Source organism: Mastomys coucha, unplaced genomic scaffold (assembly GCF_008632895.1).
Source record: "Mastomys coucha isolate ucsf_1 unplaced genomic scaffold, UCSF_Mcou_1 pScaffold14, whole genome shotgun sequence".
NCBI lineage: Eukaryota > Metazoa > Chordata > Mammalia > Rodentia > Muridae > Mastomys > Mastomys coucha.
Genome location: NW_022196896.1, coordinates 17,676,711 through 17,693,306, shown reverse-complemented (window position 1 = coordinate 17,693,306; position 16,596 = coordinate 17,676,711). Strand labels below are relative to the sequence as shown.

The window sequence follows — 16,596 nt, the reverse complement described above, 5'->3', positions numbered from 1 at the left end:
TGTCTGGTGGCTCAGTGCTGTAGTCCCAGCTACTAGAGAGTCCAGGGAAGGAGGACCTCAAATTCAATGTTGGCTTGGGGTGTCAGGGCTAGTCTGGGCAATGAGCGGCTGTCCCAAAATAAACAGTAAAAATAAACAAATATTAAGTTCAGTGTTAATAAGCCTTTGCCTCGCACCTGGGGGCAAAAATATTTGTAACTTTGAAATTTTCAATAAATGAGAGAATTTATTTTAACAGTAATTATCCTTGAGTTTCTTCTCTCTCTTTTTTTATACACGTTAAAGCTGTTGAGATTTTTTTTTTTATTGTTTCAGTTCTGATGTCTTTATTAGACAGGCTATGACCGTATTCTTGAAAAGGGATGGCAGCGGTCCCTAAGATATATTTCTCGTAACTACTTTGTTAATTTTAAGCCCTAAAATACTGCCTTTAAATGCCTGCTTTATACAAACAATTACTATCTGTGATGTGTGTAGGTCAGGAATCTAGATATGGCTTAATGGGGTGTCTAACTTAAGATTTCTCATGAGGTTTAGTCCGGCTTTCCACTGTTGAGGTCTCCTTTAACATCTCAGGGTTTTGTTTTGTGGACGTGTTTGTTTACTTGTTTTGACAGGGCTCCCTTAAGTGGCTGTGCTTGGCTTGACTTTAACATGTACCCCTAGTGATTTTCTTGCTTTAAACCTTCTGAGTCCTAGTATTCCAGGTATGAAAGTTAAACCAACAACCTACCTTCCTTTCTCCTTTTTTTAAAAATTCCATTTAATTTATGTGTATTATGTGTTTTGGTTGCATCTATGTATGCACATACCTAGTACCTAGTTATGCATGTATGTAAACGCATGCCTAGTACCTACTTACCATATCTGTACTGGTCCTCTGGAAAAAGAGCTAGTGCTCTTAAGCAATGAGTCATCTCTCCAGCTTCTTGAGTTTTTTGCTTATTTGTATGTTTTGTTTTGAAAGCTTAGTTTCTGAGGATAAAAGAAGGAAATTCTCCTTCCACTCTTGTGTGGCACTAGGCAGAGAGTTTCTTCACATCGCTACAGTTGCTAAGTTTCTTCAGAATGGGCAGGGGGTGGAAGAGAATAGTTGAGAGAGAATAAACTTTGTGGACTTCTAACTCTTGTAAAGGAAGGAAGGAGGTCAGTAAGTAAATCCACAGTACTTGTAAGGGAATGTAGCACACACAGGATAAACTGCCTTCTGACCATCAGATTCAGAAAACTTCATAGCCCGAGTTGCTTGATGCTCTGACCCACAGTGGAAGGAGAGAAGGGAGTACTCAAAGTCATTCTCTGACCATTACATCTCACCTACTTACATCACACAATAATAAGTACAGAATTTAACAACCTCATCAACCATTGTGCTTCTGATTTTAGTCTAAAGATTATAGGAAATCAAGGCATTCAAACAGGGAAGTCATTTGAACAGATTTTAACTGAAAAAGTAACAGTGTATGGTCAGAATGGATATGGAAGAGGGAATGCTAGACATCTTGGTATAGGATAGGTGAGAAATGTGGCTTGCATGTAGTGAAAATGTAAATCCAAGTGGATGAATTCAAAGAGTTTTAAGGATGTAAAATTATAGTTTCATGGAAGAGGTTAAGAAGACTCAAGTAGAAATATTTAAGTTCCTAGCTGAAACAACCTAGAGAAATTTAAGGAGTAAAGGGGAAATGTGTTATATTTTGGACTGTATTCAGAGGGCCAGGTTGACATTTGGATAAGTAGCTCAGGAGGTGTGCAATTACCTTTTCAGATCCAGGCTAAAGAAAGGAATTTGGGAATTTTTAGCACAATGTTTAGTTTTGTTTTTATTTTTATTTTTGGCTTTGTTTTTTGTTTTTGTTTTTGTTTTTGTTTGAGACAGGGTCTCTTTATAGGTCTGGTTTGCCTGGAACTCTCTATGTAGACTAGGATAGCCTTGAACGTAACAGAAATTCACCTGTCTCTGCCTCCTGAGTGCTGACATTAAAGGTAAATGCCACCACATTTGGTTCATACATATTCGTATTTTAAAGCCATGGTAGAATATTGAAAGCATTTAATATTACTCCAAGAAGAAGCTCTTGTATGTATTTCAGAGGAATTCTAATATTTAAAAGGAAGATACCTTGGCAAAACTTAGAAAAGAAGAAGAAGAATAGCATTCCTATCCATCTACTGATTTTTTTTTTTTTAATTTCTGGCTCTAAAATTGGTAAAATTAATGTTGCGGAAAAATATATCTGAGAGTATACTTCTTTTCCACAGGAAATATTTGTAGGAGTTGTTATTACATTTTACTTTCTGTGAATGTGTCTGGATGCATGCTAGAGTGCACATGGGGCGGTAGGTCAGAGACTACTTGGGAAGCCGCTGCTTCTTTCCTCATGTTATAAGGCCTTGGTGGCAGCTTCCTTCTGTCCACTTAGTCATCCCTATGCTCCCTCAAGATGTCTGTTTGTGTGATTTAAAGAACGCGTTATAAAAACCATTGCATTCTATAGAGAGGTACAAGGTGAAGTGGTATCTTCTACCTGTTGGATACATTCTTAAAGTTAACAGCATTTTGGAGGTATTCTGGGCCTTTGATTTTTAAGTATAGAAACATCACTTTCATCTAGTTTCCCAGAGATGAATAACAGGTTGCTTCATATTAATCAAACTGATAAGAAATCAGGATATGAGCTATTAGCTTATGATATTACAGTGAGAAATATAGTCGTTCAATGGCCATGCAGCCCACATTGAAGAAACCAGTGTATTGACAGGCAGTCATGTCGAACGCCTTTAATCCCAGCACTTGGGAGGCAGAGGCAGAGGCAGAGGCAGAGACAGACCGATTTCTGAGTACAAGGCCAGCCTGGTCTACCAAGTAAGTTCCAGGACAGCCAGGGCTACACAGAGAAACTCTATCTCAGGAAAAAAAAAAAAAAAGAAAAAGAAAGAAAGAAAGAGAGAAAGAAAGAAGAGAAAGAAACCTGTGTATTCTTAACCACAAAAGTTGGACATTCTAAATGTGACATTTTCTCAATTACAGTACTATATACATCCTTTCTTCTGTGTCATTACCTATTGATTAATAGGCTACTGTACTGGCTAGTTTTGTGTGTCAACTTGACACAGGCTGGAGTTATCACAGAAGGGAGCTTCAGTTGGGGAAGTGCCTCCCTGAGATCCAGCTGTGGGGCATTTTTCTCAATTAGTGATCAAGGGGCTAGGGCCCCTTGTGGGTGGTGCCATCCCTGGGCTGGAGGTCTTGGGCTCTATAATAGAGCAGGCTGAGCAAGCCAGGGGAAGCAAGCCAGTAAGAAAACATCCCTCCATGGCCTCTGCATCAGCTCCTGCTTCCTGACCTGCTTGAGTTCCAGTCCTGACTTCCTTGGTGATGAACAGCAATTTGGAAGTAAGCCGAATAAACCCTTTCCTCCCCAACTTGCTCCTTGGTCGTGATGTTTGTGCAGAAATAGAAACCCTGACTAAGACAGCTACTAAGACTTAATGTTGAAAAATCTTGATCTTTCCCTTCTTTTGTTTTCTAGGCACCAAAAATCATACCTATGAGCCTGCCATACCTTCTCCCTAGTCCAACATTTCTCCTCCTGCTTTTTTCTCTTTCTTTCCTTTCCTTTCTTTCTTTCTTTTTACTTTTTTTTTATTTGAGAAGATCTTATGTGTCCAAGATATATAGCTAAGGGTGACCTCTAACTCCTGATCCTCTTATGCTTACTTCCCTGGCTGGTACTGTGATTATAGAAGTACCACCATTACGGTAGTTAATGTGATGCTGAAGAGCCAACCCAGAGCTTCTTACATGCTTGGCAAGACTCTTTAAACTGGTCTACACCACTAACCTGTTTTTAGAAAGTAAGAATGCATTCAGAAAATAAAATGCTATTTTGCTGTTGATTTGTTTTTATTTCATTAGTACTAATATCTTGAATATTTGTTTTTTCTTTAAAGATGGATTTCAACTTCTTAAGAGTTTTTATTTTTTTATTTATTTTATGTGTATGAGTAAACTGTAGCTGTTCAGATGGCTGTGAGCCATCATGTGTATGGCTTGCTCTGGCCCTGCTCGCTCTGGGAGTATTTGTTTTTTCCAGAATATTCAGCAAATTGGAATGTGTTGAATTTTCCACTTTCTGGTCTAAGACTACATCAAAAGTTTAGATGTGGATTAAATATGGATTGGGAGAAAATCTAGATGCTTCAGTGGCTTTTTTGTTTTGTTTTGTTTTTAAAAACTGAACAATTAGTCTGGAGAGAGAGCTCAGTAGCATTTGTTAAAAATATTTGGTGTTCTTTTAGAGGACCCACTTTCCATTTGCAGCACCTACATGGTGGCTTATAGCCTTTGGTAACTCCATCCAGTTCCAGGGGCTCTTCTATCCTCTGCAGGCACCATGTATACACAAGTATACGCATGGTATATATACATACATTCAGGCAAAGTGCTCATGCACATACATGAAGTAGGTGAATCTAAAAATCAAAACAAAACAAAAAAGAGAACAATTAGAAGAAGAAAGCTCCCATTTACCATCATAGGGACAACTGAGAGGAGATGAAATTCATAATAGATTTCATATAGAGACAGATGTCGAGTGATTCTCAAGTTTAGAAGAGGCATCCTGGTTAGAGACAGAATGGGTCAAACTGGCATATAAGACTGTGAGAAGAAATAAGGTCACAAATGAAAAAAAAAAGAGGTCTGGGATTAAACTCTAGATACAAACAACAAATAGGTAAGAAGATATTAAAGATGAATGAAGAGAAGGAACAGTCACGAGACAGGAAGAAAACCATGAGAATATTTTAAAAACAAACTGATGTTTTAACCATAAGAAAACCCAATGCTGGGAAAGTCACTACAAAGAGGACAGTCTGGATTGATGAGTATGCTTATCTTGATTATGGATGAGATGGTTTCCCCCAGTTTATACCTTGAGTATTTTCCTGGTCCTCCTGCTTCTATCTCCTAAGTGATAGGCATGTGCTACCATACCTATCTTAAAAAATTTCCTTATCTATTTAAAAACTGTGAGATCACTGAGAACTGTATATTATTTTCATGTGTATTAATTATTGGAGTTTTTAACTTGTCTGTAATTAGTACTCATTAAATGTTGGTTTAAAGTATCATTGAATTAATTGAATAATTTGTTAATATTATTCCACACAATTTAAAGTACCTATGTCTCTGTAAAAAGATTTCCATAAAAATGTAAATCATTTTGCCATATTTATTGACTAGTTCACTCATTCATTCATCCTTCTTCAAGTTCTGGGTCTTCAACCAAGTGTCTTTTGCATGATGTTCCACCACTGAGTTACATTTCTAGTCTACAACTGACCGTTAGGCAAACTACTACTTCCATTACTAAGATATACTAAATGCAAGGTTTGAAATAGTTTTAGTAAAGAATTGGTAAACTATTTCTTTTAGCTTCAAGTATTCTATAATAACTTGCTCTGGAGGTGAGAGAAAATGGATATGTTTTGAATGGGGTAGAAATGTCTTTTGAGTTTCATAATTTTAATATATTGTTTTCTATAGGTGGTAGGAAACACAAGACCTTTCAAGAGAGGCCTTTTATTGTCAGCCTTGTCTTACTTGGGTTTTGAGACCTACCAAGTCATTTCTCAGGCTGCTGTGGTTCATGCCGCAGCCAAAGGTAAGCATAAGCTAAAGATCTTAATTTATTTTGTGGGTGAGTGAATGTATACTGAAACTGCATGTAGTCTTATTTAACACTCTTACTTTTTGAAGCCATGTGCAACAAGATTTTATCTCATTTGAGAGATTTTTTTAACGCATCTTTTTCAACCCTGACTCTTTTTGTTAGAAGCAACTTTTTTATGTTTAAATATTGCTGTTTTCGTCTCATTCGAACTCATTTTTACCATTATATTCTTAGGTGAAATTAAGCACTGGGTCAGTGTTAACTTAGCCTACACCTGTACACTTTGTGTACGCACAACCATAATTTTACAATATTAAAATAAGGCTAGCTAGCATTGAAAATGTTTACGTGCAGAGTGGTGTACGACCTTTTACCTTTATTTTCTGAATTTTTTTAGGCAGGGCTCTGTTTTTTAACAGTGTCTCCTTTATCTATTTTCCATATTCGAGCGCCACGATGGGTGCCATTATGAAACTGTCCCACAGTTTCACGAACCGGGTTCTCTCTTGACCGAAGGGAGGAAAGGAGACCTGAAACACAGAGTTTGAGAACAAAAGGATGTGAAGCTAAATTAAGGGGTTCTAATCAAGGCTTCTGCCTTTATTTTTGGGGTTCAGGATTTATATGTACATGAGGAAGCAAAGCTAGATCTCTAGATGATAGTGACATTTACATAACGTAAACAATGTGGGAGGAGTCAGAAACGAGCCAAAAAAGAGACAAGAGAAAGTCCAAGAGAAGCCGGGATGCTGGGCGTGTCCGCTCTTGAGGGTGGCGGCTCAGGGTGTCCCACAGGTCTTGGCTCTGGAGGAAGGTTAGAGGCATGACCCAAGGTGGGAGAAAGGGTCAACAGCAGATGTCCTAAGGCGGTTAGTTTGTTTACACTCAACAATGTCTTCAGCCTATAAACGTGCCAGCCAACAGGCAAACCTTCTTCTAAAATCTTCGAAGACAAAACTCAAAACAGTGGACCTTTATTTTAGGCACAACAGGCATGAGTTTGACAGTCTCCGGTTATAAGCTCTGATGTCTCAAAGTTAAGACAAAAGAGAGAGACCCAAAAGTATACCTCTGTGCACAGAGGCCAGAGATTAATATCATAGCCTCTTCTTTGGTTCTCCAGCTCTATTATTCTTATTATTGTTATTATTATTATTTTATTTATTAGTTTATGCATATGGGTGTTGGGTTTGGATATATCTGCACATGAGAAGAAGGCATTGATACCATAAGAATACTGGTGTAAACTGTTGTGATCCACCATGTGGGCACTGAGAATTGAACCCAGGACCTCTGGAAGAACAGCCAGTGCTCTTAACTGCTGAGCCATCTCTCCAGCCCCTCCAGCTTATTTTTTGAGACAGTCACTGAACCTGGAACTCTTCTTTCCAGTGCTGGGATTAGAGATGTAATGTGTAATTATACAATCAGCTTTTTACATGGATGTTGGGGATCTAAACTCAGGTCATCATGCTTATACAATAAGCTCTTTACTTCCTGAACCACCCCCCTATTTTTGATATTTTGTCATTAGCTTATTTGAATGCATATGAAAGTAATAGTATTATCTGTTCTTTTTTATATGTATGTGTGTGTGTATGTGTATGTTTTAATTTACATTTTTATTTAATTTTGTATGTGTGCTGGTGGAGGTGCCCACAGCATGGTAGTACATAACTTTCAGGAATTCTCTCCTTTCACTGTGTGGGGGCCATGGAATAGAACTTACCTTGTCAGTCTTGGCAGGGAGTTCTTTTACCCACTTATCTCATCAGCCCTCTTTGTAGGACTCTTGACCTAAGAGTTTTTGTTTTACATTTTGAAAAATTTGAAGGTACTTTTTGTGTGTAGAAAGAAACAAGATAGCAAAAGACAATGGATGGCCTACAAACTACAAACTCTAGAGGTGTAGATGGCAGAAGTTCATCACCCTCTGCTTTAAAAAAACAATGACAAAATGATTCTTTACTTCTCTCATGCCAAGGTGTCACACACTCCTGTTATAATAAAATAGCTATCCTCTAGTCAGGAACTTGGAGAGGAAACTATTTTATTTACAGATAGAATGCAGTTTGATATCAATTATCAGATAAGTTATTGAAAAGTGGTGAAATTCCATTATCTTTCTTCTCTGATATAAAAGAGACTAAACACTTTAAGACTTGCCCATCAAACGTTGTAAGTTAAAGGCCAATATGGCCTGCCTATTGATTTCCATTGTGTACTGTCTAGGGTGAAAAAGTCTGTATATATTTGTTACATTAAAAATGCATTTTCAGGAACTAGGTCTTCTTGAGGCTTCATGCATATGTGGTGGTGGGGTGAAGGTCTATGGGAAGATATGCCATTACTATCTTCTGAGGGGCAATCGGGAGCTATATATCTTCTTAGGATTATAGCTGCATGAGGTTCATTCATTCATTCATTCATTCCCCTCCCCTACTTCCCCACAGCACACACACACACACACACACACACACACACACACACACACACATACACGCGCGCGCGCACACACACATTAGCCCATTCTCATAGTGGGAAGCATGGCAGCATACAAGCAGGCATGGTACTGGAGAGGTGGCTTGATCGATCCACAAGCAGCAAGAAGAGAGAGTCTCTGGGACGTGGCTTGTACTTTTGAACCGTCAAAGCCCATGGCCAGTGACACCTCCTTCAACAAGGCCATACTTCCTAATCCGTTTAAATAGTGCCAGTCCCTGTTGACTGAGCATTCAAATATGTATGGGGACCATTTTTATTTGGATCACCACAGATAACTAAAGAAAGAACAGATATAGGATATATTCTAAGCCAGTAGAAAGGAAAAAAAATTAAAATTAATTCAGCACACCACTGGGCAGGAAATAACAAAGGAAAGAAGCAAAGAACCCAGTGACGCGGTCTCTAAGGTGGCTTGGCTTAGACCCCTGCCCATTGCCCAGGATGCCTGCCTTGGTGTGGTGCTCTTCCATAGTGAGCTGTGTGAGCTTCCCAGGTTGTTTCTGTCCTATGACATATGGGGAAAAGTGGGAGATAGTATGTCATTTCATGACTACCAGGGCTAGTTTTCTGGGCCTCATAATATTAATTTCTTTTTTCTTTCTCAGCAAGGTACTTGACATTTTGCATACTAGGTACACCCACTCAACCACTATGCTAAATTACTAAGACTAAATTTTTAATTTTTAAGTGGTAATTTTTGAGCTTACCACAAGGTGGTAGCAAATACACAGTCTGTGGCAAGAACCAAATAAATAATAGAGCTTCAAAAACCAGTATTTTTTTATTTTTTTTTAAATGGATACGTTTAACCTCTGTGGGATAATTAATAAATTCACGGTACTTTCTTGCAGGTGGATGCTCACTTGTGAACTATTTAGAAGATGAGCTAGTCATTAGTGAGCAACCTAAATATTCTTCATGTATCACTTCCCTTCCCTTCTTTCTTTACCTTTGAAGCGTTCCTCTTCAAGGATGAACAACCTACAGATGTTCAATATCACTTAAAATCTATTTCCAAATATTTTTAGTAAGTAACATTGTTTTCTGTACTACTGAGACACACAGAATTACTGGTGTGAAAGATTTTCCTTGGCTCTGGATCATCATATTATACTGATCCTTGACCATCCATATACATATTTTTTCATCTATTAAGTACTATACAAAAACAAAAACACAGGGAGTATGGAAATTTTAATTGCCTGAGAAAAATGTAAGGGATGTTTTACTTTTGTCCTGATGACTCTGATGTGACTGCAGTTCATTTCACAAGAATAACTAGAAAGCCAAAGGGGTCCTAGTCCATGTAGATGACAGCTTTCACATAATTGGTATTTCTTTTTTTGAAAATTTGTTTCAGAACTGTTCTGAATTGGTGTGTATTCATTTTAGGTCAAGCTTAAGATTTCATTTTATAGTTTTGTTTCTTACTCATCTCAGGATATCTATATTGTCATAATTTAAGTTGAAAGTAATTTACTCTAAAAGTTTAGTTTGTTTTATAGAATGTGGTTTCTGTGTTGGTAGCATAACTTATTTTTAAACATTTTCATGATAGTTTGGAATGTTAAATAAGACAACAGCCAATTTTCAGATCGGTCCATGCAGTGCTCTGCATGCTCCTACCAGAGTGCCTATGTGAGCCTATCATAGTATGACTGCATTTTTCTTACACATCACGCACTGTTTAGTTTTCAGAATCCCTCTTTAGAATCAGGAGAGATTACACATATTTTAAAGCCTGTAGAGTATAATGTATTACATTACAATACATAATATTTAAATTGTAGTCAAATGGTGGTGGTGGTGGTATGTATGAATATTTACCCAAGCAGGTAAGAGAGGGCATCTGGTACTCGACAGCTGGAGATATAGGTGGTCGTGAGCCACCACCTAGATACACTGGGAACCAAACTCTAGCCGTAACCACTGAGCCATCTCTCCAGTCTTTATCATCATTTCCTACAGTGTGTGGCACTCAGTAAATTAGCAGCAGCAGCAGCAGCAGCAACAACAAAGAGACCATACAGGCTTCTGAGCCAGAAATACCCCATAAGAAATCACCTTTCATTTTTTTGTTTTTTTGTTTTTGTTTTTTGTTTTTTGTTTTTTGTTTTTTGAAACAGGGTTTCTCTGTGTAGCCCTGGCTATCCTGGAACTCACTCTGTAGACCAGGCTGGCCTCGAACACAGAAATCTGCCTGTCTCTGCCTCTCAAGTGCTGGGATTAAAGACGTGCACCACCACCGCCTGCACCTTTCATTTTTAAAACTATTCATCAAATGTAGTGCCTTCAGTTCTCTGCGTTGTATCCCCTGTGGTTTCAGTAGATCCCTTCCTCTCATCACCTCATGCTTACCACTGTAGGACTTTTATCTAGATGGTTCAGAAGTTTTGATTTAAAGGTAATTTGTCTGGTTTTTAAAACATATATAAAAAGGATACTTTTTTCATTTCATAATCTTGGAAGTTGAAGAAATACTTGAGCAAGCAGACTACCTCTATGAAAGTGGAGAAACAGAAAAGCTCTATCAGTTGCTCATACAGTACAAGGAAAGGTAAGCAGTGTATGATTGGCCTGGGTTTGAGATTGACTCAAAAATATTTTGTTGAAAGTAAAATGGTTCTTAGTATGAAAACATTTATATAACATTTGTTCTTCTTCAAAGTAGTATATCTTAGAGTTCAGTTTATAGTAAATCATCTAAAGTAATGACTGAAAAGTGCTATTTAAGTCTCATTGATTTTTAAAGATTGCTCTTTACTGGAATGTTGAAATATTTTGCTTTGGTTCATAAAAGTAACACTAAATATATACATTTTCTCATCACTTACATTTCTTGTTTTTTAAAACAGTAATTCCTGACTGATATAAGATTTAATGAATTTACTGGAGTTTAGGCTGATTCTATGGTTCTGAATGGCAGTTGTGTTTAGAAAGAGTTTTCAAAGAAACAAAAATACTTGTGTTTTCTGCTTTTAGTTCTACACTACATGGTTTGTGTAGAATGTCAGTGTGTACTCTTTAAAAGGGGAGGCAGGTAAAGGACATTTCCAGGTATTTACTTCATCCTCCTAATCTGGAAATATTGAGTTGCTGTACATCTACTTTTGTTAATAGTTTCAAAAGCTCTCCTACTTCTATTCCTACCAACTTTAGTTGATAGATATCTATAGAATTGTCTTTCCATCTTCATGAGTTAGCTGTTTTGGCATTTTACCTTGCTTCTTTGAGAAGTAAGCTGTGAGGTGTAATTATTCTGTGTAACAGAATAATAAACATACTGTTGATACCTTTAGCTTCAACATTTTAAAGTGAATGCTAATTTTTGTTAACAAAGAGAAATATAAATTACGCTTAAATACACACAATAAAAAGTAATTCAGGGTTAATTTTTTTTTTGTAGTATAGAATATAGTTTATTTTGGGCATGGGGAGGGGAGTTTAGAGAGTAGTAGAGGCAGAAAAAGGCAGAGCAAAGAGAGTAGAGAAGTAGAGGCCGGCCATGCCCATGTGGAGAGAGGGAAAGGCAATGGGAGAGGGGAGCAAGGGGGCAAGAGAGCAAGAGCAAACATTTTTATCAGCTGGGATTTTTAATTTGTTAGCCATTTTTGTTTTACATGATTGCATTTGCATAACAGTTCTTCACAGAGTCCACTGTCCTTACTTGATATTTGCCATACAGCATCATGGCACTGAAACTCATAATTTAGTTCCAGATTGCATTATTTCAGTCATTCAGTCATGTATAGGTAAGTAACTATCACACACCTATTGTTTGGCAAATGTATTTAGGGCAAAGGATTGGCAGTAGCATCTCTATAGAGTATGATCCTGTCTATAAAGCTACTGTATTTTATGGTACTCTCTGAACCAGGTAGAAATGAAATAGTGTTAATAAATCAAGTCTCAGGGTCCACAGTGAAGGAATTAGAGAAAAGACCAATGGAGCTTAGGGGTTTGTAGCCCCTTAGGATGAACAACAACATGAACTAACTAGTACCCTCGGAGCTCCCAGGGTCTCAACCACCAACCAAGGACTGCACATAGAGGGGTCTGATTGTTCAAGCAGCATGTGTATGGTAGAGGATTGCAAAATCGATCATCAATAGGAGGAGAGGACCTTGGCCCTGTGAAGGTTCTATGCCCCAGTGTAGGGGAATGCCAGGGCCAGAAAGTGGGAGAGGGCGGGGTGGCAGGCATGGGGAGGCAACAGGGGTTTGTTTTTGTTTGTTTTTTTGTTTTTTGGAGGGGAAACTGGGAAAGGAGAAATTCGCATGTAAATAAAGAAAATATCTAAAATAAAAAAAATAAATAAATCAAGTCTCGTGTTACATTTTAAGCTTGAAGGCAAGTGTTTAGAGAACTGAAATACAAAAATATTTTCTAAGGAAGTCAGTGTTTTAGATATTATATATTGATAAGTTAATATTTGCAAATGCTTTGAAAATTTTCAACAGATTTTAGCAAATAAGGGCTTTTATAAAAGAAAATATTGACAGGTACATATAAAATCACATTGGTGCATATAAAATCACACTCACCATCCTTTCTTATTGCCACCTATTTTATTTCCTCTTACATCTCTTATATGATAATTGGTATATCCTAGTTAAGTCATTAATGGTATGACCTTTAACAATTTTTTAGTATGAAGTAAGATGCTTTTCTATCTTGTCCAAAATTAGTGAAGATGGAGAGCTACTGTGGCGTCTGGCACGAGCATCACGTGACATAGCACAGCTTAGTAAGACTTCAGAAGAAGAAAAGAAAGTTTTGGTGTATGAAGCTCTAGAGTATGCAAAAAGAGCACTAGAGAAAAAGGAGTCAAGCTTTGCTGCCCATAAGGTAGGTAAGTCAGTAACAGTGTTACCTGATGAAGGCTACATTGCTACCCCTAAGGTAGGTCAGTAACAGTGTTACCTGATGAAGGCTACATTGCTACCCCTAAGGTAGGTCAGTAACCGTGTTACCTGATGAAGGCAACATTGCTGCCCATAAGGTAGGTCAGTAACAGTGTTACCTGATGAAGGCTACATTGCTGCCCATAAGGTAGGTCAGTAACAGTGTTACCTGATGAAGGCTACATTGCTGCCCATAAGGTAGGTCAGTAACAGTGTTACCTGATGAAGGCTACATTGCTCTCTACTTACCTGTCACTAGCACATATGGAAGGAGAAGAATGTGAGTCAGAATGGTTACAACTTTGAGTTTTATCAGGTAGCCTAAGTCATTTAGTATGTTTGATCAATTGAGTTTGTGAATGCTTGCTTATAAGTGCCTGTTTTAAACAAGTGGTAGAAGTTACCAATGTTTATTTGTAGTAGTACACCAAGCATTTGACATAGTATATTAAATGCTGAGCATGTTAGTATAAACCTGTAATCTTGGCCCTGGGGAAGTAAAAACAGAATGGAGACTCTATCTGAACCATCCCCTGTTGCCATTATATTTCATTGATTCTATAACAGTTTGAGGAGTATGGCTATCTTGATCATGCTAAATATTCCAGTTTCCATTTATTTAGATCCCTAATGTTTTTCAACAGTATTTTGTATATTCAGAGTACATTCATGGACTTAACTTAAATTTATTCTCAAATATTTTTAATTCTTTTATTGTTTACCTGAAATATTTTTGAGATTACTTATTGGTAGGGTATTGGAATCCAGTGCTCAACTGCTGAGCCTTCTCTGTACCCCAATCTGTAATTTTTAAAAAGAATTGACATTTATTTAAATCATTTTATTCCGAGTGTTGCTTATATTAGTAAATCTTATTAAATGGGTATATGTTAATCATACAAAACAGGGTTCACTTTGAAATTTTCATAGGTGCATATAAAATCCCACTCACCATCCTCTCTTATTGCCACCTATTTTATTTCCTCTTACATCTCTGTCTCCCTTTTCCTTCTTCTTGGAAGACTGCGTAAAGACAGTTAGTTTCAGCATAGCATGTAATTTGGCCATATTTGTCTCCTATACACCTCCTCCATTTACTCTCCCATCTCCTTCTGCTAGGTACTTTCCTCCCTTCAGTTTCTCTGCTTTCATGTCATATACTTGGTTTTATGTATCTGTGTAAAATCTAGGCTCTACAAACAGATAAGTGTTTTCCTGACACTGGCTTATTTTGCTTAGTAGGATGTATCCATTTCCTAGCAAATGACATAATCTAGTTCTTTATAGCTTCTTAAAACTCCTTTATGTGTATATGTCATATTTACTTCAGAAACTCATTATTTATGTTAGCATACAAAGTTATACACTTCATTGTGATCATATTTTCATTGTTTACTTATCAGGTGATAGATACCTAGGCTAATTCCATAACATGGTGATGTAGTCTAGTGCTGCAGGAATCATCTCTGTGATGTATTCACTAAAATTTTTTTAGTTATGTACCTGAAAATTGGGTCATATATTAGTGCTTTTTCGTGTGTGTGTGTGTGAGTGTGTGTGTGTGTGAGTGTGTGTGTGTGTGTGTGTGTGTGTGTGTGTGTGTGTGTGAGAGAGAGAGAGAGAGAGAGAGAGAGAGAGAGAGAGAGAGAGAGAGAGAGAGAATGCAAGAGCAAGAGAATGTCTGTATCGGTCTGTCTGTCCATCTGCAGGCATTCAGGTACCTTGTCTTCAGCCTTACATATTTTGTTGTCTTAATATCATTGGATATTCTTACAGTCTTCCTTTTGAATTCTCTGGCCTGTCATTTTATTCATTCTCATTGGGATCCATTACTTGGAATTGGGAATTTTTGGAAGAGTCAAGCTGCCTTGATTTTTCATATATCTTTTAATTTTTATGGATACCTGGTTTAAAAAATGTATTTATTTTTACCCACTGTATTCTTTCAGTTAAAGTGTTTGTGATTTTCCAGTGTGACTAGGTTGGAGTAAGATGGAAGTGTTATTGTTCCTCAAATACTAAGTAGTTCAGTAATATAACCCTCACATCATGTGCTCAGGGCCCTGGGCAAAATCTCTCAGAATCATTCTTCCATGGTTAGAACCTCTAGAAAATATAGTAATAGTCTAAATCTAAGCCAACTTCCATTTCAATTCCAGCAACTTTGGGAGATTAAAAGAACAAGGACATCATCACCCACTGCATATATTAATGCACTTATTGCCAGGGGTACCTCTGGAAGGAAAATAAAATGAGTAGGCCTAGTAATTTTTGTAAGAGAGAATAAGAAATGATATAAGAGGAAATGTGTAAAGAAGAGGGCCCAAGGACAACAAAAGGGATAAGGTAGTGTCAGGTCCCAAAGAAACCTGGGACAAATGGCTAACTGTGGTGCCTACTAGCATACCAAAGAGCATGCTGGGGACCTTCAGGCTCTCTCTCTTAATACCTGGTATTAAGTGGATGCTGGCTGGCATCTGGTTCCTCTCTGTTCTTCAAACCTAAACCACTCCAGGTCATGGGCTTCCTTTCCCTGAGCTTTTCATTCCTATATAAACCTCCTGTTTCAGCCCCCCATCTTCCTATCTCACTCTCTTGCTTCTTTCTACACCCCATCTTCTCATGACCTAATTCAGTCTTCTGGACATGTTCAATATACTAATTTCAACCCCAGCTCTGGACTTTTCTAGAAACCTTTGGTTGCACTCCCTCACATATATATGATAAACAAAACAAAAACAAACAAACAAACAAACAAACAAACCCTTCCCCTCATCCATACTTTAGAGCAGCCATGTCCTCATTTTATACGGTTAGCACAAATAGTGGAATGGACCCATACAACCTAAAACAGTTCCTGTGCCGAAGAGGTTGAGGCAGGAAAATCTCCCACTCCAGAAAGTCTCCCACTCCTTGAGAAAGACTGTCTCCAGAGTAAGAGGGAGAAGAGAAGAGTGACAAGAGTAATTAAAATCTTCTAATCAGATAGTAAATAGTATCTGTGTCTATATAGTCACTCTCATGAGTCCAGTCGCAGACCGAGTAGTCCCTTGTGTGTGTTCAGGAACAAAGTGACTCTGGTCTCTTGTATATAGGCATACGATGCACTATACTGTCTCCATGTCGTGTGTGATTCACATGTGCAATAGCTCTTCAGTCACCTGCTTTATCATAGATACAGGATATCTATTATAGTCTCTGGCATATGTACAGGTAGAGGTTTCCTCTATGGCAGTGGTTCTCAATGTTCCTAATGTTGTGACCCTTTAATATACTTCCTCATGTTGTGGTAACCCCAACCATAAAATTATTCCATTGCTACTTCATAATGTAATGTAAACGTCTGATATTAGACCCTCAAAGGGGTCAGGAACCCCAGGTTGAGAACTGATGCTCAATGTAGTTACTTGTCTGAATGCATGCACATTGTCTTAGTGCTGCCATCATTTGTCTTAGTATAGATGCAGATTTTGTGTGTGTGTGTGTGTGTGTGTGTGTGTGTGTGTGTG

The 16,596-nt window shown here is 37.7% G+C and overlaps 1 protein-coding gene across 2 annotated transcripts in view; it reads left to right on the top strand.

Annotated features, from left to right (window-relative positions):
• Nucleotides 1-16,596, top strand: part of Rmdn1 (regulator of microtubule dynamics 1) — a 38,580-nt gene that overhangs the window by 505 nt on the left and 21,479 nt on the right. For both annotated transcript variants that reach the window (XM_031366532.1, XM_031366533.1), the window contains exons 2-4: nt 5,552-5,669; nt 10,653-10,740; nt 12,872-13,031. In XM_031366532.1, coding sequence (XP_031222392.1) covers nt 5,552-5,669; nt 10,653-10,740; nt 12,872-13,031 — 366 coding nt within the window. The remainder of the gene's footprint in view (nt 1-5,551; nt 5,670-10,652; nt 10,741-12,871; nt 13,032-16,596) is intronic.